This window comes from Staurois parvus, unplaced genomic scaffold (assembly GCF_062004578.1).
Source record: "Staurois parvus isolate SC_StPar_1 unplaced genomic scaffold, SC_StPar_1.0 ptg000011l, whole genome shotgun sequence".
Taxonomy (NCBI): domain Eukaryota; kingdom Metazoa; phylum Chordata; class Amphibia; order Anura; family Ranidae; genus Staurois; species Staurois parvus.
In genome coordinates this window covers 9,234,686-9,259,001 of record NW_028317807.1, presented here as the reverse complement: position 1 = coordinate 9,259,001, position 24,316 = coordinate 9,234,686, and the positions used below count along the sequence as shown (strand labels likewise).

Below are 24,316 nucleotides of genomic sequence, written 5' to 3'. Positions count from 1 at the left end.
AAGCTGATTACATTCTTTTAAAATGTGAGTGGTTCAGTATTTGAATTAATCCTGTCTGAGTCCTCTTACACTATATTATATTTTTTCTCTGCACAATTATCGATTTATGTGGAGAGTGACCTCTGTTCGCCCTGGAGGTTGGAGGCTGATAAAAATTCCACTGTGGATCTCTGAGGCATTGAGATAAAGGCATTCCATTTGCCTACTTTTGGGATTTCTGCTTAACCCTGAGATTGGAGGCTGATTCGAGTTCTATCTTGGATTCCTGAGTTTATAATTTAAGGCATTCCATTCACCTAATTCTGGTGAGTGTGGTGTGTGATAATAACACAACAGGTGTGAACACTGGTCAAGGTTCTTGTTTCTTGGAAAAGGACTGTATCTTATCTAGTATATTGAATTTTACTTACTTTGGAGTGGGACTATCACATTTCTGCACTAATTGAGTTTCTTGGTAGTTGATTTATATAATGTGTATTTAAAATTGTTTTGTGCTGTTTTTTCTTCTTTTTTTCTTATTTGTATTAGTGGAATCACTAAGGAGAAGCAGCATTTTATATTCGGAATTATTTCACATTTATCATTTTTGGCACTGGTGATTTTTGTTTTACTGTATAGTAAATTTCCTCAGCTGTGCGTGTGCCAATAAAATGAAAAATCCTTCAAGTGACACCCAATGTGCTCATTACCCCACCATGCAGAGGATATACTCACTAAAACAGACAGACTTGTTTTTCTAAGCCCTGGTTCACACTGATGCGGTGTGGAATTTGCAGAGTTTTCAGTGCAAATTCCGCACCGCATCACAATCGCACCCTGTTCACACGAACAGATGCGGGTGTGTATGTTAAGTTAACGACACCCCAACATCGGTCCGTGAAATGCGGTGCGATGTGCAGAATTGGTGTGAACACCTATGCGATCCGATTCGAGTGCGGACCAAAAAAGGGTCCTGCACCTTTTTGGTGTGGGTGCGGTGCGAATAGAGCCATACAAAATGTATGGCTCTAATCGCACCGCATACAAATCGCATGGGATTTGTACAGGAATGCGGTGCGGTTCCTGTGCGAATCACATGGGATCACCCGCACCGCTGCAGTGTAAACCTAGACTCAAGGTTGAATGTACTTGATTGTAAAAATCCCAAACTAGATCTTTCAGCCTGGGTTTACACTGATGTAGTGAGGAATTTGCAGCGTTTTCTGTGCGAATTCCACACCGCATCACAATCGCACCCCGTTCATGCGAACCGATGCGGGTGTGTATGTTAAGTTAACAACACCCCGAAATTGGTCCACAAAACGTGGTGCGATGTGCAGAATTGGATCGCATACAGTCAGGTCCATAAATATTGGGACATCAACACAATTCTAACATTTTTGGCTCTATACACCACCACAATGGATTTGAAATGAAACGAACAAGATGTGCTTTAACTGCAGACTGTCAGCTTTAATTTGAGGGTATTTACATCCAAATCAGGTGAACGGTGTAGGAATTACAACAGTTTGCATATGTGCCTCCCACTTGTTAAGGGACCAAAAGTAATGGGACAGAATAATAATGATAAATCAAACTTTCACTTTTTAATACTTGGTTTCAAATCCTTTGCAGTCAATTACAGCTTGAAGTCTGGAACGAATAGACATCACCAGACGCTGGGTTTCATCCCTGGTGATGCTCTGCCAGGCCTCTACTGCAACTGTCTTCAGTTCCTGCTTGTTCTTGGGGCATTTTCCCTTCAGTTTTGTCTTCAGCAAGTGAAATGCATGCTCAATCGGATTCAGGTCAGGTGATTGACTTGGCCATTGCATAACATTCCACTTCTTTCCCTTAAAAAACTCTTTGGTTGCTTTTGCAGTATGCTTTGGGTCACTGTCCATCTGCACTGTGAAGCGGCATCCAATGAGTTTTGAAGCATTTGGCTGAATATGATCAGATAATATTGCCCGAAACACTTCAGAATTCATCCTGCTGCTTTTGTCAGCTGTCACATCATCAATAAATATAAGAGAACCAGTTCCATTGGCAGCCATACATGCCCACGCCATGACACTACCACCACCATGCTTCACTGATGAGGTGGTATGCTTAGGATCATGAGCAGTTCCTTTCCTTCTCCATACTCTTCTCTTCCCATCACTCTGGTACAAGTTGATCTTGGTCTCATCTGTCCATAGGATGTTGTTCCAGAACTGTGAAGGCTTTTTTAGATGTCGGTTGGCACACTCTAGTCTGGCCTTCCTGTTTTTGAGGCTCACCAATGGTTTACATCTTGTGGTGTACCCTCTGTATTCACTCTTGTGAAGTCTTCTCTTGATTGTTGACTTTGACACACATACACCTGCCTCCTGGAGAGTGTTCTTGATCTGGCCAACTGTTGTGAAGGGTGTTTTCTTCACCAGGGAAAGAATTCTTCGGTCATCCACCACAGTTGTTTTCTGTGGTCTTCCAGGTCTTTTGGTGTTGCTGAGCTCACCGGTGCATTCCTTCTTTTTAAGAATGTTCCAAACAGTTGTTTTGGCCACGCCTAATGTTTTTGCTATCTCTCTGATGGGTTTGTTTTGTTTTTTTTAATGATGGCTTGCTTCACTGATAGTGACAGCTCTTTGGATCTCATCTTGAGAGTTGACAGCAACAGATTCCAAATGCAAATAGCACACTTGAAATGAACTCTGGACCTTTTATTTGCTCATTGTATTTGGGATAATGAGGGAATAACACACACCTGGCCATGGAACAGCTGAGAAGCCAATTGTCCCATTACTTTTGGTCCCTTAACAAGTGGGAGGCACATATGCAAACTGTTGTAATTCCTACATACAGAATGTATGGCTCCGATCGCACCACACACAAGTCACATGTGATTTGCACAGGAATGTGGTGCGGTTCCTGTGCGAATCACATGCAATGTAACGCCCTGCATTAGTGTGAACCTAGCCTCACTCCCACATACAGCGCACCATTTGCAGATTCCAAAGGGATATTATGGAAGGCCTAGGGATGACATCCACAGACACAGCCTGATTCTCCCCATTGTGCGGTTCGGCTCACTTCCAGGGGGCTCTCTAATATATCCCTTTGGATGCAGTAAATATTATTTTTTTCGTGGGAGTGAAAGATATAGTTTGGCACATTTCCAATCAAGTGCATTTGACCTTTAGCAATCGAGGTATAACTATTCTTGTGAGTGTTTCCTCTGCATAAGTGTGGAGAGTTTACAATGGGTGCCACTTGAAGGGTTTTTGGTGTTTAGCTCGTATATGGACTTGCAGCACTTTAGCTTTGCGAGCTTATATTGTTAAGTCTGTCAATTCTGTTGATTAAACCTATTAAAAAGTATCAGATCTGTTCACAGGAATGCAGATATTTATGAGTGTTAGTATTGTGTTACAAACCAAGCTCTAGTAAAACTCTGTTCCCTAAAGTCTCATTCTGTAAGTTAGAGTAAAACTATGGAAAATTCAACCTGGCCATACGACGGTAACAAGGCAAAAGAATAAATTGCCTTTAGTGAAAACTTCTTAGAAAACATTTATTAGATCCAGTAACATTATATGCACATCTCATATTTTTGTGCAAACGTCAGGCTTGGCTCCATCCTATTCAAGGCTCACGAATGACACCAAAATGTGCTGTGTCTTTGTGTAAGTTTTGACATTCAATATGATGAAGGTCGGCAACCCAGTGTTTGATACTCAAAAGAAGACTCTATTGTATTTCCACCAGGAGTAAAAGATCCAATACACAAAACTTCTGTTTCAGCCCTTTGTGGGCTTTAGTTAAATCTAAGAATAAAATGACAATAGCTCACTTTACATCCTCTCTCTGAATTCGCAGATCAACACTGAGCTTGCTCCAAAAGAAAATACCTTTAGGGCAGTTCGCACTATGAATCATACAAGAACACATCGTGCGTTCCTTTGCGATTCACATGTGATTCGGGTACAGTGTGATTTCAGCCCATTTATTTGAATAGGCTGAAATCACACTGGACTGCAGCAAAAGCAGTTCATAAACTATTTCACAAAATCTCATGCTGCTTCTGTACTATGTGATCCGGTGCAGGCAAATGCATTGCATATGTAAACTGCTTTTTGGGTGTTGTTAGCATTGCACTGACACCCGCTGCACATCGCATGTGCAGTGCATTTTGAACAAGGTGCGGGAAACCTGCACGGAACACGGGTTTTTGCATTCTGGTGTGAATTGGCCCTAAGGGTATTCGCAAAGGAAAACTCCTTTAAGAAAGAATTTACATTAAATATGATATGGTTATAAATGGATAGCTTTTAAATGTTTTACCTTTTGCAACATTTGAAATAAAAGGCTGTGAGTGCTCTTGATGTATCTTATTTATTTATTACAGGTACCTATATAGTGCCTTCAATTTATGCAGTGATTTATATATACAGTTAGATCCATATATATTTGGACACAGGCACAATTTTCACACTTTTGGCTCTGTATGGCACCAGAATAAATTAAAACAAAAGTGCAGACTTTCAGCTTTAATTCAAGGGGTTGAACATAAATATCAAGTACACATTTTAGGACAAATAAATATAATCATAAATAAAATGTTAATTTTTAATATTTTGTTGAGAATCCTTTACTGGCTATGACTGCCTGAACTGTGGAACCCATGGACATTACCAAAGACTGGGTTTCATCCTTTCTGATGCTTTGCTAGGATCTAACTGCAGTCTTCAGTTCTTTGTTTGTGAAACTTTCTGTCTTTAGTTTTGCATTCAGCAAGTGAAATGCATGCTCAATTGGGTTGAGATTAGGTGATTGACTTGGTCATTGCAGAATATTCCACTTATTTTCCTTCAAAAGCTCCTGGGTTGCTTTTGCAGTGTGTTTTAGATCATTGTCCATCTGTACTGTGAAGCGCCGTCCAATCAACTTTGCTGACTTTGGCTGAATCTGGGCTGACAGTATATCTCTAAACACTGCAGAATTCATCCGGCTGCTTCTGTCTTCTGTCATATCATCAATAAACACCAATGACCCAGTGCCACTGGAAGCCATGCATGCCCATGCCATCACACTGCCTCCACCATGTTTTACAGATGATGTTGTGTGCTTTGGATCATGAGATGTTCCAAGCCTTCTACACACTGTTTTCTTCCCGTCATTCTGGTACAGATTAATCTTAGTTTCATCCATCCAAAGAATGCTTTTCCAGAACTGGTCTGGATTTTTAGATGTTTTTTGTCAAAGTCTAATCTGGCTTTTCTATTCTTCAGGCTTATGAATGGTTTGCACCTTGTGGTGAACCCTCTGTATTCGCTCTTGTGAAGTTTTCTCTTGATTGTAGACTTTGACAATGATACGCCCACCTCCTGTAGAGTTTCCTTTACTTGTCTGGATGTTGTGAATAGGTTTTTCTTTACCATAGAGAGGATCTTGCGATCATCCACCACTGTTGTCTTCCGTGAACATCCATGCCTTTTTATGTTGCTGAGCTCACCAGTGCGTTCTTCTTTCCTCAAAATGTACTCAACTGTTGATTTGGCCACTCCTAATGTTGCTGCTATCTCTCTGATGGATTTGTTTCATTTTTGAAGCCTTACAATGGCCTGTTTCACTTGCATGGACAGCTCCTTTGAACACATTATACAGGTTCACAGCAATGGATTCCAAATGCAAATACCACACTTAAAATCAAAATCAAAATCAAATCTTTTTACCTGCCTAATTGGTGAAGAAGTAATGAAGGAGTAGCCCACACCTGGCCATGAAACAGCTATTGATTCAATTGTTCAATTACTTTTGGTCCCTTGAAAAAGGAGGATGGCTCCTCTAAAGAGCTGTAATTCCTAAACCCTTCCTCCAATTTGGATGTACATACCCTCAAATTAAAGCTGAGAGTGTACACTTTCAGCCCACATCCATTATATAACTATAGCTTGAATATGTTTTGGTAAATACCTGAAAAAAACTAAAATTGTGTCTGTGTCCAAATATATATGGACCTAACTGTGTATATTGTACATTCACATCAGTTCCAAACCTCACGGGCATACAATTTAAAGTCCCTAACTTACAGTCATACATATACATGCTAGGGCCAATTTAGACAGAATCCAATTGACCTACCAGCATGTCTTTGGAGTGTGGGAGGAAACCTACGCAGGCACAGGGAGAACATACAAACTCCAGGCAGGTGGTGTCGTGGATGGAATTTAAACCAACAACGTTAGTATTGCCAGACGGAAGTGCTAATCATTTAGCCACTGTGCTGCCCTATCTTCTTTTGGAGTACATTTAATACATTTAAAACAAGTGAGCACCAAGACCTACGCTGCTGAGTGGCAACACAGTGACATTTCTTAGGGCAAACTCTCTTAGCACCAGTCTGTGTCTTATAAGGAAAAAAAGATGGGTGCCGCAATTCTATTCTGCTCAACACTGAGCTCACAATAGGGCTCTCTGTTCAGGGTACTGGCAGGCAAATGGGGTGGTTGGGGAGTGTGGGGAAGTATCATTAACAGAGGAGATGGGAAAGTGACAGAACAACTTAAATGAGGCACCTGATGTGCTGCTAGACCTATTTTTAATTACTTTTTAAAAAAATTTCAGGTAACAGATACCTTACAAATAATTAGAAAAACATAGAAAAAGAAAGACACAAAAGATGTGTTGATCCCCACTTGGAAATCTTCTGAAATGCTGACAGATATCAGCAGCAATATTGTGATTATTTCTTGCCATTCCAAATAGGGAAATGTTCACAAATGGACTTAATACTCAGTAGAGAAGTAAAGAAAAGAGAGCAATGTAAGGGTGAACAGGACCTGAAGAAAGAGCATCTATTGTGTGTGCAGGTACAGAGCTCCTATTGTAGCCAGGAAGAAACTGAAATCAAAGGAATGAAGGGCATTTGCTGCTTTTCTCTGTCGATTATGTACATTTCTGTCTGTCTAAATGTGATCAGACAAATGTTGTCTCTGCAAATCCCAGGGATCTATGTAACATTGTGTGAATACAGGCACATTCTCTGGCTGATAAATGTGCAGGAGGGTGATTATAAGTAAAAGAATTTGGGGAACTTTTAAGGAATCCTTGACAAGAATGGCAAATGTAGACCCAGGCAAAGAACTCCACAGGGAAATGACTGGAAATGTCTTGATGTGTTCAGTTCAGAGAAGCAAAATGCTAATGAATGTATCCTGAAAGATTTTCTGTGTTGTAATTCATGTATGGTGAACATAGAGAGATTTGCAGATTAGCCACTGGAGGGAGCTTTGTATTTTATTCAGCCTCATTCAACCTCTGTGTTTAACTGCTGTTGAGAGAAGATATCTGCCACTCAGGGAGTGCATTGTTTTCTGTCAGCTGAATCTTAGACTTGCATTGTGGAAAAGAGCAGTAAGCGTGGCTGGATCTAGCGGTGTGCTGGGGTGGGCTGTGCCTCCCACACTACACAGAGCTGAAATCACATTCCTTTACCCAGTCAGCCATCATCTTCACAGGGTGTCTCCGACTACTGCACCTACACTGCTGTTCTGACCAGCGGATTTCACAGGTCAGAACAGCAACATAGCAGCCAGGGACACCCTGTGAAGATGGTGGCTGACAGGCTGTGTATAAAGGAATGTGATTTCAGCTCTTTTTAGTGTGGGGAGGAGGAGCTGTGTACAGAGCTGGGATGGGAAAGGAGCTCAGCCAGCTGTGATCCCTGTCCTTTGCCTCTCCAGGGTTGATCCCTGTCCTCTGCCTCTCCAGGAGTGAGCCCTGCCCTCTCCCTCACCAGCGAGGATCCTTGTCCTCTCCCTCTCCAGGGGGTGCTTCCTGTCCTCTGCCTCTCCAGCGGTGATCCATGTGTTCTCCCTCTCTAGAGGTGATCACTGTCCTCTGTCTCTCCAGCCGTGATCCCTGTCTTCTGCATCTCCAGCCATGATCCCTGTCCTCTTCCTTTCTATTGGTGATCCCTGTCCTCTTTCTCTTTAGTGGTGAGCCCTGTCCTCTGCCTCTCCAGCAGTGATCCCTGTCCTCTGCCTCAACAGTAGTGATCTCTGTCCTCTTCCGTGTCAGCGCTGATCCCCGTCCTCTTCCGTGTCAGCACTGATCCCTGTCCTCTGCCTCTCCTGCGGTGACACCTGTCCTCTGTCATGCCAGCGGTGACCCCTGTCCCATGTCTTGCCCATAGTGATCCCTGTCCTCGGCTTATCCATGAGTGATCCCTATTATCTGTCTCTCCAGTGGTGGCCCCTGTTCTCTGCCCTGCAGCACTGACCCCTGTCCTCCACCCTGCTTACCCCTGTCCTTGGCTCATCCCTTGCTGATCTTCCATTCTTTGCCAACCTGACCCTGTCCTCTGCCTGGCTGCCCCATGTCCTCTGCCCTAAAGAACAATAGCCTCTGTACACTGCCCTACAAACTGATAATCCTAGCCTCTGCCCTGCTAACCCCCTGTGCACTGCCTTGCTGACCTCCCGTCCTCTGCCTCCCTGACATTTTTTACTGCACCCCACATCCGAGAGGCTAGATCCGGCCCTAGCAGTAAGACAGGACATAGATTATGTGATTTTCCTTCCTGCAGGAAAGAAAATCACTCAATTCCTCCATCAAAACAGTCAGTGTTGATGGGGGATTTGTCTTCATAGCCTAATAATATAGATTTATTTATTCCAAACTGCATACAGCTGTTTCAGGTTTTTGACTATCATCCGTACAGTGTATGGAAGCAATGACTTCTACTGAGTAGGGCTTGGGACCCAGCGAGAGAGCATAGGCCCCCTTTCACACTTATATGCTTTTGCTGTGCTTTTCCAGGGCACTAAACCTGCATGAAAACTATTCCCCATTAAATCCTATGCAACTGCAGGTGTGCTGCTCTTTGAAAAGGCCTGCATGCTGCATCTTTGGTGCAGTTGTTTAAAAGTGCACTAAAAAGGCACCTTCATTGTAAGTCAATGGGAATGTATCAAAAGCACATCAGTGTGAAAGGGCCCTTAAGGTTATGATGAGAAGGTCCTAAGTCACTCAAAAAGACCAGCAATCAGATCAGTGTGTAAGCACAGTAATACTTCCAATTTCTGAGATATACTGTATATTTAAATGAGATATATAAATACCTTCTGTTCCAAGAATGCTTTGCTATGCCAGAAATCGATTATAAAAAGTTCTATGGCTGCCTGCAGATGCTACAGACTGGTTTGTTTTCTGGGACTAGTTAGAAATCCTGTTCCAATCACTTTTCCTTTATACCAGTTGTCTCTAAATTGTGACCTGCCAACCAGATGCAGTCCTTTGCTTGCCTTTATCTGAACATTGGGGCACTACTCCTCCCACTAACACCAACAATATGGCACCATTCTTTGCACTGACACCAACAGTGAGGCATCGTTCCTCCCACTGACACCAACGATGGGGCACTGTTCCTCCCACTAACACTAATAATGGAACACTATTCCTCCCACTGATACCAATGATGGGGAACTATTCCTCCCACTGATGCCAGCAATGGGGCACTGTTCCTTTCACTGACACCAACAATGGGGCACTATTCCTGCCACTAATAACACTGATGGGGCACTATTCCTCCCACTGATATCAACAATGGGGTACTATTCCTCCCACTGATATCAACAATGGGGTACTATTCCTCCCACTGATATCAACAATGGGGTACTATTCCTCCCACTGGTAACAATAAAGGGGCACTATTCCTCTCACTAACAACAATTATAGGACACTATTCCTCCCACTAATAACAATTATAGGACACTATTCCTCCCACTAATAACAATGATGGGGCACTATTCCTTCCACTGGCACCAATGATAGGACACTATTCCTGCTTCTATTGACTACAGGTGCTATGTTTTTTGTTTTACTTCTGCTGACCACCAAGCCTGAGGAATTTTTGCTTCCACTAATGATGGGACATTTTCTACTCCCACTGACCACAGTCCAGCCCCCCTACAATCTTAAAGAAAGTTAATTGGCCCTTTGTTTAGAAAGTTTGGAGACCCCTGCACTATATGATCAGTAACACCAGCTTTGTCCTCCCTGATTCTGCCTCCTTCTTTTCTCTACCTACTTCACATGAACTTAAGCATGGCCAATCCACATGAGCAAGTTTATAGAGTACTCTGTGACAGTTTACCCTTTAGGTACATCTGACCACGCTCTAATGTCTATAGTGATGCTCCTAAACAGCAGTTAGCATTCAGAGGTATAGGCACTAATGGATCACTGAACATATTTTCTGTTTATTAGACTAGTGCATAGACATGTATGCTGGTATCACCAGTCTTGGTGGAACGATAGAGGACTGCCAGAAAATCAGACAGAGCTTTACTATTTTATAAAAAAAACTATAGAAATCAAAAAGGAGGTTCACTTGTTTATTAGTATTTTAGAAAGCAAAAAGAGCTGTCAGCAATGCCAGGACAATGTTCTTTAGCACCCGAGCCAGAAAAGCCAAAGTGTCCCTCCAGGAGCTGTGAGCTACTTGTCACGTACTTTGGTTAGAGGCTGAGCTGACGAGAGGGCTTCTCTTGCTGCTCTGGTCTGAGCACAGCTGAATGTGGTGACAGAGGTATAAGGCTCAAAGAAGCAAGGGTGCTGGTAGCTTGGTAACAGATGACTGCCACGGTCAGAGACATAGTCAAAGTGAGACTGGGTCATACAAGGTAAGGCAGAAGCATGGTCAGGTAGCAGGCTAAGGTAGGTACCAGGGAAGCGGACAGAGAGTAGAGTAAAGCCAAGGTCGGTATCCAAAATCCACAGAGCAAGGTCAGGAACAAGCTGCGGCAGCAACGGGGGATCAGTCAGCAACAGCAGGAGCACAGGAATACAGATCAAGAGTATGTATATGAATGTGAGTTAGGGACCTTAGATTGTACACCCCTTGAGGGTTAGGGACTGATGTGAATGTACAAAATATATATGTAAAGCGCTGCGTAAATTGACGGCGCTATACAAGTACCTGAAATAAATAAAAAATAAATAATAAAATAAGATGAAGAAAATACAGCAATTAGCACACACCATTCCCAGGACTGGGCATGTGCATGCACCAATGCATGTGGATATGCTGGCAAATGTGCACAAGCATTAGCTACAGGAGAATGAGCATTAGCTGTATTAATTTCCTGACATACTTCAGCAACATAAATTGCAGGTCCTGATATTTTTGCACTCCACCCCACCTGCTGAAGTGCCTATGGCAGCTACCTCTTCTACCTACCCCCGCAGCCTAGTCCTGCATGTCGGCAAACAGAATTCAAAGGAGAAAAGAGACCACCAAGCTGAATCAAGTGACTATCTGATTTTCTTAGTATAAGGTGTTATAATAACTTATTAACTATGGCTTTAAAATTAACAAAATTTGCATCAGGGAATCAGCATCAGAAATCAGTACAAAGCATTGAAAAAGGCCTCACAGCACATTATATTTATGTTTTATATGGTGCTACAGTCATGCATAATTAAAAAAAAAAACTTTTTCTTCTGTATACAACAACCTTTTGCTAAGAAGCTGCACCACTATAATGTGTGAACTAGTTAATTTTCTGCAAAAAAGGCAGAACTCTTTGAGCCTATATAAACAAATTCTCCTTTCTACCTTAATTATTTACATTAAAAAAAATATTGAACTAATCCATATCCTTGTTTAGACATGGTAGTACTGGGCTCCACTAGTGCGAGGGTCAGCAACCCGTAGATCGCGATCGATAGATCGTGGTCTGGGTTTGCTGACCCGCCATCCCAGAGCATCAGAGTGCAATGCAGAGGGGCTATTTGTAAAGTTGGAGATGTAGTAGGGAGCAAGAGCCGCATAAGCCAATCCTTCCTCTGTAGTGCTGGCTCCTGTCCCATGCGGAATGATACCAACTGCACTCCACCTCTTATCCCGGTTAGCGCTCTCCAGAGCGGTGCCAGCAGCAGGAAAGAAATCTTCAGTTCAGTGTGAAGCTATACACTGGACATAATAGTATAGGGCTGCTTTCACACTGATGTGCTGCGGTTTGCAAAACCAAACAAAGCAACTGAATGAACACCCTATTGTGATGCAATGCAATGCACATCAACTTTCGTCATAAACATTTCGGGCCCATTTGGACTATTGCATTGCAGTGACAAGTATTAAAATGCATGTCAATGGTCAGCATTGTGTAAATTTATTGTGAATGGCACCCCAAAGCACTAGACAGTAGCTGGCAATGTATGGCAACACAACACAATGCACATACCATGTGTTGTGGTGATTGGCAAGAAAAAGGTATTCTATATTTAAATTTTCTGTTGAGGGGTGTTGGCAGCCCATTCAACATGAATAAGCTGTCTTTAACACAAAGCCTGTTGTACAAATGGCAATGTACTGTAGAAATGTGAATAGGCCCCTAAAGTACTATAGGGCCAATTATAGTGTGATATAACAAAGGCAAAGTCATGAATTACTTTCTCCATGAATCTTGGATCAATAATTCTACATGCAAAAATCCTACATACTGCATTTAATCCAGATTTCCAATGCAAGCTTTTTAAACATCTGCAATAAGAACATTACTTAAAAAGTGAATAACTACACAGATGATATGAATGAGCTTTGTAGATATAATCCCATTTTTATATTAGAAATGAACAGTGTAACATAGGTCACCTAGCTGTATGTCTCAAACCTTTTTTTAATCAAATGCCAATTTAAATTGATTCTAAACAATATCTTTATTATCCAAAAATAATCTATACACATCCACTTCCTAATAGCCCTGTAATCTATTTTTCATGAAATCTCTCCCTCGTTTTTTCCATTACTTATGTTTGTTTGGAACGAGCCGTGCTTGTTAGTTGCAGTCATATGCAATGTTCTATGCACACTACAAATCCCATAGTTCATCTCAGGAGTGTGCACATAATTGACCAAACTGTGTACATAGTCGCTGGCAGTGACTCTACTTTTTAAGGTGATGATGGGGCCTGCAGCATGCGAAAATGTGGCTGCCCAAACCATGATTGCCCCACCGCCATGCTGTACCATTGGCACAAGACAGTCCTGGTCATAAGCATGGGACGGTGTTCACTACAAGTAAACACTGGTGGCTGGGAACAGTGTGAAGCTCGATTCATCAGGCCATATTACAGTCCTGAAATATGCACAATTGTTTCTCTTTTAATCATGCCCACCCTGAGGTATAGGGATAAATGAATCTACCCAGGTTTGATTTGCAGGGGGTTAGTTGAATCTAAAGTCTAAAGGAGGGCATATTGTGATACTAAATTCTGGTCATTTGCAAAGCTAGTAGGCAAGCTATTAACAAAATAGGTCATAGGTAGCTGAGCACTACCAAGGTGGACATTTACCAAGGTATTTTATTTTAATACTGTACAGCAGGTAGAGGGTCCTTTAAATGTGTCTTTGAAGACAACACGGAAAAATATTACACCATTAAATTACACACTTGAGAGATTTCTAATTTTGGATTGACAAACAGCATCTGCAGCACCCTATTCTGCCTCACATATTTTGGATGTGTATTTGTTTTTCCTAATTTTACATTTACATTGACTTAAATATGACATCAACACCCAAATCTGATTCAGTTCAACCTGAAAACAAAAAGTTTATTTTAGAAAGCTTTTGTTGCGATAACTGATTTTTATCCAGCAGTAATAGACCTGATTGAATGATGGAAGTAGCAGCCACAACAGAACTAAAAGAAAATGTTTACACTTAAAACAATTAAAGCTAAAGCCCTCAACATCTTACAAATAAGCCATTGGCACAAGTTTATTCCTATAGTTTGTGAGCTTCTTTTATTGCAGTACCATACTTCATTGTCTTAAAAGTTTCGTAACATTTGAAAATGGAGTGCACAAAACCAAAACTCCACATTCCCCAAGCCTCCTCTCGTTCTATCCCCAAATCTATGCAAAATATAGATTTTATGTATGTGCTTGGTAGAAATTGGCTATCTTCTCACTAAACCCCAGATACATGCCCTCTCCTACCTATGGCATGTTAAATTGCCCCCCGATGATTCCACCCTGCTCTAAAGGAAAGAGATCATAGCAAAAAAGAGAATAGGTTTCCTTTTTTGAAGACAACACCTTCATTTTAAGTGAATTTCAGAAGTAAGGTTTCAAAATCCAAGTGAGATGTTATAGAGTCCCTGCAAGATCTTCCCTCATACGTCCACAATCTGTTGATAATGTAACTGGGAAGTCTGAGACATATTATACAACTTTTGGAAGTGCCCACCAAGTCATAATATCTGGGAGGGGGTTCAGTTGGTTATCAAGAAACTAATGGATATTGATCTAGGTACAAACCCCACAGCCTCTCTCTCCTAAGCCCACTTCCAAGATAAAAATATAACCACTAACTTGAATGTCAAATTACCCAACTCTACATGGCACAGTGGTTTTCCAAATTAAAAAAAAATAAAACTATAGAGGACCTTCTCTTTGCTGCCCTTAAAAATTAAGATGATAATTTTGATGTACTAAGTTTTTACCCTGCCTTTACTATTTCCTTTACCCCCCTTCCTCCTCTCTCTTCAGCCATCTCCCTTTCCTAAACCCTACTCCCTTCCCTCTTCTTTGCTCTAAAAGGAAAAAAAAAACTACATAGAAAGCAGCATAGAGACAACAAATCCACTTAATCACTTATCAAACAACCCTAAGCCTGGTACACACTAGCAGTTCTTTTTTCGTTCAACCCAGCAGGCTGAATGAAAAAAAATTGCAGAGCTGAGAAGGAGCCTCTGTACTAACAATCCGATGTTGCTACAGCGATATACCCTGCTGAGCTAGTGTTCTGACCCCCCCCCCCCCCCCCCCCCCGCTAGAACACATCGGTCAGCTCTCTCAGCCATTGACACGCGAATCAGATGCAGATTGGCAGACCTTTTTCAGTCCTACCCCCAGGTCCCTGTAGGACCAGTTGCCGTACACACTAGGCTTTACACAGTTGTTTAGAACTGGACTTGTATTTGGTTTTGTGTACCATGATTCAAAACATATCTGTACCCTTTCATGTGCTAGAGTCATAACAGGCTCCTCTTCAATATAGAATTTATTTTAAAAAATAAACAAAATATAAAGAATGTTTTCTTACTTTATTTTACATTTTATCAAGACTATAGAGCAAATACAAATAAAAAAATATAAAAATGTTTTTATTTTAAATACACAGCTTCCCAGACAAAGCAAACTAAATGAACAAAGGAAGGTAACTTCTGTTACAATGAAATACACACACACTGAGCATAATTAATATTCTGGCAAAGAGAAAAAAATTAAATAGTAAATGAATGATTTGCAAATGCAACATGTGTACACTGGGGCCCTTACTGAATTAGGCAAGGAGAAAAGTGCAGTAAACCACAGAAACAACCTTACTGGTGGCTGAAATATGCCTGGGGTGTATAGGTAACAACATAACTCTCTGCATATTCTCTAATGAGCAATATTGATTCCACTAAAATATTGTTGAAGTTGCATAATGCTCTGCCTGAAGACAAAACACCCCTTGTTTCCAAATGCTGAATTACTTGAATAATAGAAAATTGGAAAGTTTCTACAACTAGTTAGCAGTTGTAAGAAATTAAAGGAGACAGCTTCTTGAAACTGTAGCTCAATTAAAGAATTAATCCATCCCAAAAGCTGCGCAAATAATTTGACAGTGAAATTTCTACACATTCCACCACTGTCCAGCTCTTATTAATTTCTCCATTTATATCATTACAATTAGGCTGGTCATAGAGGGCTCAAAGTTTTGCTGATATCTGCTGCAATAAGAGCCATGGGTGGCACCTGACTTGACAAAAAAATCAATTTAAAAATTAGCTGAAAAATTCTCGGCATTAGATGCAGTCAATATTCGATAGTGAAATGGTATTCAGGCAGCCAACATTATTCAACAGCCATGTGTGATCAAGCTAATAAAAGTGCCAATCAAAAGTCTAGAGATCCAAATTCTTTTAACCTCTTCCCGATGACCTCGTGAATATATGCAGCCTATCAGTGGGTGGGCTTTAACACCGAGTGGCCACATATATGCATCTATTGGTAAACAATTTACTGTGCTGTTAGTGTGATTAATGCAAACTCCCAGCACAGCAACTAACATGTACACTAAAGCTCCTGATGCATACTCAGGAGCTTTCCAATCATGTGACCGGTTGTGATTGCCAATCACAGCAGTCACATGATCGGAATGCCTGCCCCTGCCTCCCGGCATTTCGATCTAGGTGAAGGGCCAATAGGCAGAGGGGGAAGGGGTTAATGAGTAAACCAGTAACAGCAAATAAGCAAAAGGCAGCCAACATGTTTTGATGCCAAAACATCCCCCTTCATCAGGGCATAAGATAAATATTTGAGTGTTTAAAGGCCTCAAAGATGCTTCTATAATAAGAACAGGCAGTAATAACTGTACCAGTGTCAGCAGCAAAATACCTAGGGCCCATATTATTTCTCTTCAGCTCTGATGAGGGATTTTCTGGCCCTGAAATGTGATGACTGTCATTTGCTTTTTTTCTGCTATTATTGGTTTAATTATTAAAAGAATTTGTACTCTCCAGACTTTTGTTTGGCTCTCTTACTGACTCAATCACATGTGACTATTTTATTCAGGGAGTTGCTGCACCTGTAGCAGCCTAAAATGGCATTGCTGAACAGTGACTGCATCTGATAAAAGCAGCTACTGTTCAGCCAATAAGTTTCCTTAGGCTTTGCTATGCATTCCTTTGGCTTTGGCCAAGGTGTAGTTGACCATTATCTCCAGCAAGGTGGAGCATTGAAAAAACAATGTGGTTAAGCCAGTCAACATCTAGACAAAACTGAAATATCATTTTTTGATGGACCTAGAGATACAAAATAAGAGTAAAATACAGCACATTAATTACATTACATTTTTTCAAACTAAACATGTTAACAATTTTTTGCTTTCACAAATTGAAGACCTATCTGAGAGCAGAATCCATAAAGGTGTCTGCTATACCAAAGGCTAGCCCACAAATTTTCCTCTGATCTTGGTTTCACATTTTGAATAATGGATCAAATACCCTAAACTTCTGATCTTTTGAGCTACACCCCTCCCATCTGTTATCTCTCTGTTCACAGAATCAGTGGCCAATAAGGAGACCATTATTCAATAGGACGTCTGAGGACTATGTGAGGGCATTATTTATTCACAAGAGGCAGGACAGCAAACACCAACGTAAGGGAAGTTGAGCCTTTAGAGAAAGAAGAGCAAGAGCAGAAATGCACACAGAAGACATACAATAATTGACAGGTTAAAAAAGAAAGCTAAAAAAGGTATGAAAATAATGTCACATCTGGCAACATCCTACAGAGAATACAAAGTAAGCTTGCAAACAAAGTTTGCAAGACTTACTCAACTTTACATATCTTCACACAGTAGTTAAGATAAGTAATTCTACAAGTAAGCTGATATCCAGCCTGTGCTTTTAAAGTTCCAGACAACACTTCTCCAGACATTGCAGATGGCTGGCTATCTACTTTAAGAAACACTGCCATGGACATGCTGACCTAAGTAAAGTATGCACCAACTGAGGTCAGAATATCTGATCAGCACACTTGTTCCAGGTTAGAGAAATGAATTAATTGAAAAAGCATAACAGACATGCATTTTCAGGGAAAAAGAGAAGCTAGCAATTGCAGCACATATATTTCTCTCAGTACAGTTTACATTAAAGGTTTTAGGTAACACGTGGGGGTTTATTTACTAAAGCTGGAGAGTGCAAAATCAGACTCCCTTCTGCATAGAAACCAATCAGCTTCTAACCTCAGCTTGTTCAATGAAGCTTTGGCAATGAAACCTGGAAGCTGATTGGTTTCTATGCAGAAGTGAGTCTGATTTTGCACTCTCCAGCTTTAGTAAATAAACCCCACAGTGTCCAAGATAACTCTTAAAGGAATGGCCAGGTTCTACAAAAACAAATGCATCAAAGCCCATATTGGTGTGCATATTGGAAAGGATAGACTCTAGTTCATCTAAGCCTTTATTACATAAGTGGGAACAGGTTTCCACTATTAATGGGACTTCTGGCACTATGGCTCACCTTCCACTTTTCTTCTTGCATGTTTAATTTGAATAAAACTAACCAAATGTGCATTTACCAGGCACCCCTAATATTTTTCAATAAAACGTGCATGAATTATTTTAGACTGCTTTAAGGGAAAACATACTTGTACATTTTTTTATATATATATGTTAAGAGAAATGTAACATAAAAATGTTACTTTTTCCTGTTTAATTTGCAAACATTCTTTGCTCTAGTATAGGATGGAAAACAATTTTTTATACCCTAGAACCCTATTTTCAAACAAGGTCTAACGTACATTCAAAAAAATAGTTCAATATACATAATGCTTAAGAATGAAGAGAATAAGAGATCAGAATGTGGCAGTAAGAAAATGAAAACTTATTTTTAACAAGCAGGTTTAAACAAGGGGTCATTGACAGCACAACTAACCTGACTCATCCTGAAATTATAGAGTTATGGAACTTTCTTGAAGGCTTAACTTTAGAAAGAGGAATCTACATTTTCCATGCAGTTCAGTTATATTAACAGCCAGTTAAAGATGAGGGCAATATGTCCACTATGCTGAACAGACAAGTGACTATTAAGCCAATCCCCGTTATATCACTGGCTCTTAAACCCACTGAGCAAGTCTCTTTACCATATTAACATCATTATTCTAATAATTTGCACATATTGACTAAAGTATCACCTCATTGATGATCTGGAACACACTGGTAATTGTATTCTTGTTTTTTTTTTATTTTGTCTTCATATTGCAAGCACAGACTATATTAACATCTGCAAAATAAAAAGGTATCAACCTGATTTGTGCATTTGTATTGTTTAGGTAACCTTACCTTTCAAACACTTAATTCACAATGTAAACATATCCTGGTGTGGCAATGCTATAACTGCCCTCAGGCATACTAAGGACTGTGAATGTTTACTAAGCAACACAAGTGGAAAACCTGACGAAAACCTGATCCATTATTAGCTTTAACATTCTTTTGGATATTATGTTCCATTCAATACATAATACAGTTCAATTGAACACTCAGTTTACATCAGTTAAATATATTCCAGATGCATCTAAACACTTGAAACATATTTAACCTGGAAAAGGCGTTCAACGTTTTACCCATTTGTTTTCTTTCTATAGTCTGAGTAGAAAAGCCTGTTCTCTGCCAGCTTTCTCCAGAGTGAGGCTCTTACTCTCTGTGGGGAAGCAGTAGTCTTTCTGCAGAGGTCTGACATGCCCCCTACTGAATCAGACCTATAGCTCTGCAAACCTCATGATTCCTGCTGATTGGGGAGCTCTGGCTGTGACTTAGCAGGAGGCAAGCAGGACCTCTGCAAAGAGATCTTGCTTCCCTGAAGAAAGCAAGGGTCTGACATTGCAGCATTCATGCAGAGAACAGGCATTTCTGCTCAGGTTGCGGCTGTTTTTGCACACCTTTTGTTTTGATGAACAAGGATTGCATTTAGCCAATTTAGACTGAAAGTTCAACTGGGGTTTAACAATAACTAGCAATTTATATTCTACCATTCACACGGGGATACAAATTAACCTGTAGTTTAAACATTAACTTCATCATGTTTAGAAATGGGTTAGACACATTTACTTGATTTTCACAATGAGCTTTTCTACTTTCATAAAGACAAAAGGAAACCTTGTCAAGGAAAGCTAGTTCAAGTAATGGCAGCCGCCTTGGAAAGTCTGAGATTCACTTCAACAGAAAGCCTGAACCTGTTTGGTGTTTAATTCCAGCACAACAAAGCCTCAGAAACCCATTGAAATCCAGGTGCTTGCCAGTTTTGGTATCGGTTTACCTTGGTCTTACCAGTTTTACTGCGTTGTGTGGCTGCAGACTTCCTGTCAACCTCATCACTAGTATATGTGATATAAACACTTGTATGTGCCCAGATCAAAACTATGCAACATAATTCCCAAGGGGATATGATGGTAATAATACAAGTATACAGAGGCCATTTAGAACATTTCAGCCCATGTGATGTTCAGTATTCCATGCTCTAAGCAGAGATACACTGTGATAGTCCTGCTCTCAGTTATGTAGGATATACCAACATGTACAGAATAAAATAATATGATGCAATTATCTGTACATTAGGGGTTCACATACTAGTCCAGAGCACCTATTTATGTTACCATTGTGTTTTTATCAAATAAGGTAAGAACACCTAATATTTGTACTGATTTCCTATGGCTAAAAAGACACAAAGCACCCAGTGACTGTAAAGATATCCTGATTTATAGAAGCATTTTTAGCAGAAATAATTAGCAACATTGACATCAGCAAAATATCCAAATTTTGGATCAGTATTGATCATTATCCATTTGTTTCCCCTCAATATGAGAGTTATTAAATTCTACTGCAGAAAATGCAAGATATAAAAAAAAGAGATCATGTCCTCATTTGTTTGTTCAAGCGGAGTCCTGACAGTCCATGGTTTCAGCTATATCTTCATGTGATTGTGTTTCAGGTTGCTGTTCCTTTGCTTCAATTTGCTCAGTACAAAATGCATCAACTGGACTGACTTCAACTAAAAAAGAAAAAAAAAGGAAAAAAAAAAGAAAATCATTCTATGTTTCATAGGAAGAGGAATTCAGAATATTCCCTAAATTACAATATTGTCAGTAAGCCACTGGTGGAGAATAGAGATGCAGGAAGATTCTACCATCACGTAATCAGGTTCGTGAACAAGGGTGGTTTTTTAGTGATTACATATTAGTGTACTTTCTTGGCACCTTCTGATGCCGTGCCACGCACAGCCTGACATAACAGTGAATGGCTGCGTGTGGCCGTGCTTTTGTCCATCTGCATTTGGTTGCACATGCATGCTCATGTATTTTCTGACCCCAGAACTCTCAAGAGCTTTCAAGAGAATGGCTGCGTTCAGCCACTCACTTGTATGGCAGGCTGTACACAGCATGTGCTGCTCCTGGTGTGCCTGAAGTTATGTTAGGCATATAATATGCCTATAAAAGCCCTGTGTTCATGAACCCTTACTAAACTGCAAGGGAATATAATTGTGCAATTTCAGTGCAAGTACTGAGTATATGGCTCATTAGTGTTTTTATTGCATGCTCAGGATATGAAAAAGCAATAAAACCTCATTCTTTGAACCAAGAGAAAGTGGCATGTGATGAATAATAAAGAACAGTACCAATGATAACTACATTTTACTCTGATAATTCAGCTGGGACATGATCACAGCTACAGGTGTAGGTGGAATGATTATTGGGTTATCCATGCATACATGCACACACAGGTGCTTGGTCACACTTCCCTTTGTACAGGTACTTTCTGTCTGAGCACTGGTTTTGGTTATCTTCCCAAGCAGTAAAATGCTAGTAAAATACGAAATGTGCGTTGTGGGGTTCCAGTTGTGTAATATGGATGTGGTAAACCTTGGGGAACCAGAAAGTACAATAAAATGCAATTCTGTTTTGCATACTACTTAATAAAAGCGGTCAATAACTCTAAACTAGATTATTGTGTTTACGTATGAACAATATTAAATAGCTTGCTGACCGCATAACTTATCTATATGTTGGCAGAGCGGCTCTTCTGTGCTGGATCACGTACCTAGTACGTAATCAGTGCTTCCAGGTAGAGCACGTGCCCGCCGACCCAGTTGCGCTGTGAGTCATTACAGCACAAGCTGAGCAGCAGGGCCCAGCCCATGATTGACCGCTGGGACCTGCTAATCGGCCCAGCAATTCACAGACAGAGTTCTGTGATGTTAAACATCACAGAGATATGTATAATGACAGGTGATCTTGTTGTGTTTTCATTCCCTGCTAAGCAGAGAAAAAAACTACAACATCCTGTAGTAAAATCAGCACACAGTACACTTATTAACACTTCCTAGGCACACAGTTGCCCCAGATGTTAACCCCTTCCTGCCCAGTGTCATTAGTACAGTGTCAGTGCATTTTATTAGCACTGATCACTGTATTAGTGTCACTGCTGATGTCAGTGGCTATTAGTCAGTAGCTGCTGCACTATCACAGTCCCACTATAAGTCGCTGATCGCCGCCATTACTAGTATAGAAAAAATAAATAAATTCCAGTATATATACTGTCATTTGTAGATGCTATACATTTCACAGAAACCAATATACACTTATTGGGATTTTTTTTTTTACCAAAGACATGTAGCAGAATACATTTTGGCCTAAATTCATGTATAAATTTGATTATTTTATTAGACATGTTTTATAGCAAAAAGTAAAAAATATTTTCAAATTTTTAGGTAATTTTTTGATTATATAAAAATGAAAAAAAAAAAACAAAGGTGATCAAATACCACAACAGAAATCTCTATTTCTGCAAAAAACTTATATAAATTTAATTTGTGTACAGTGTTGCATGACCGTGCAATTGTCAGTTAAAGTTGCGCAGTGCCGCATTGCAAAAAATGACCTGGTAATAAAGGGGAGTAAATGTTCCGGAGGGCAAGTGGTTTAAAAAACCTGAGCCCTAGTTACAGTATAGCAACACTGTGTATGCCTACGTAAAAAACGAATGTAAATGTATCACTCTGTATTAGGCCCCTTGCACACAGGCGTCATACTTTACTGATGTTTACTCAGGAACTTGTGACGCGCGTGTGCCAGAAGCCAAAAACTGTGTAAACACTTTAGTAATGTTAAATATAGGCAAGTAAAGGTGTGTAAGCATATAGACGAGTAAAATTATTCTTCATTGCCATTATTGTATTATACTTATTTAAACTTGCATAAACATTATAAATGAGTAAACACGCGAGTAAATTACCACACAAATTTCTATTTTTGTTTTCCTGTTCTGTACTCAACACTGTACTACTGATCTTTACTTATTTGTGTGCAATATCCCATAGACAACATGCATCTCATTTCAGATCAGTAAAAAAACTGAGCATTTTTTACTCCCGTATGCAACAGGCCTATACTTACAGCACCTTTTCTGTACAAACCACTGCTCCGAATTCTATGATGGTTAGTGTTATGACCCTCTGCCTAGACACTTGTACATCTGATTTCTTCTAAACCTCACAGTCAGAGTTCAGATAGTCTATTTATGGCTCCATGCCTTCTATTACCTTTCATTAATTTAATGGTGTGGCATGGACAGAGTAGCAAAGGGGTCTTATTTTGTTGAAGCTCTAACTTTAAATTGGAACTGCACAAACAATGCTACTCTCTCCTAAATAAAGTGTCTTCTCTACGGTGTTTTCCTATTGTGTACTATAGAAAAATTCACTTACCAATTGTTGGCTGGTTGTCTATAATCCTGATAGGAATTGGGTGTAGCTCCCCCAGCAGGATCTGGTGCACTTCTCCTGATATGCCAGAAGCATCCTCTACAGTCACTAGCTGTCCCATACTCACTATGTTGTGACCAGATGTAGGCAAAGTAGTGACAGAAGACACAGAGGAGTCACAAGGTTGACTGTGTAAGTGACTTAGCACAAGTGGCTGACTGCTTGCTCCAGCATTCAAGAGAGCTGGCGGGCTTACTGTAATAAGGGAAGTAGTTCCATCAGCAGATGTGAATGTCTGGGGCTGGTGATTCAATGTAATAAGTGCTGTTGTCCCATCAGAAGATGTAAATGATGGAGCTTGGTGATTCACAGTGATCAGGGCTGTTGCTGCATCAGATGATGTGAATGATGGTGTTTCTGGGTTCACTGTAATTAGAGCTGTTGTTTCATCAGGAGAGGTGAAAGTGGAAGAAGACTGATTCACGGCAATGAGGGCAGTAGTTCCATCAGGGGATGTGAAAGAAGGCTGTAGCTGAAGTCCCTTGAGAAAACAACAATCCATGCACAGTCATTGAAATGTGTCAATTAAGTGTCATGTATACATTTTTAAAAAGGTTGCTACTTCCTGCCCTTTTCATTTTCATTTTAACTCATTTGTATAAATAAATGTCTTACTCCCTCATGACAGTATCAGATATCACAGTACTTGTGAACTAAATCCATGAAAGAAACGGCTAATCTTATTTTTAATGGCACAAAGCCTCTGAAAATGAATCCTCTATTTCAAACCTGTACAGGGGAATTAATGATTAACACCATCACAGATTAAAAACACATGATGCTAATTTGTTTAGGTCTAGGTTCACATCTATGCGTTTTCCGCAGTGTTTTGAGGAAACACACAGCAGTCCATTTAACATGATTTCCTATGGGACAGGTTCACATCTCTGCATTTTCACCCGGTGCATTTTTTGGAAAGGGTCATGGACTTTTTTAAATTCAAAACGTTGCGATTTTGGTTCTATAGACTTCAG

The 24,316-nt window shown here is 40.3% G+C and overlaps 1 protein-coding gene across 1 annotated transcript in view; it reads right to left on the bottom strand.

The window, feature by feature from the left end:
• Positions 1 to 15,061: 15,061 nt before the first annotated feature.
• CARF (calcium responsive transcription factor) overlaps positions 15,062 to 24,316 on the bottom strand; it is a 134,384-nt gene continuing 125,129 nt past the window's right edge. Inside the window, exons 14-15 of the mRNA XM_089670569.1 lie at positions 23,286 to 23,823; positions 15,062 to 20,573 (exon numbers count right to left, since the gene is read on the bottom strand). Of these exons, the coding sequence (XP_089526695.1) occupies positions 20,455 to 20,573; positions 23,286 to 23,823 (657 nt within the window). The 3' untranslated portion in view covers positions 15,062 to 20,454. The remainder of the gene's footprint in view (positions 20,574 to 23,285; positions 23,824 to 24,316) is intronic.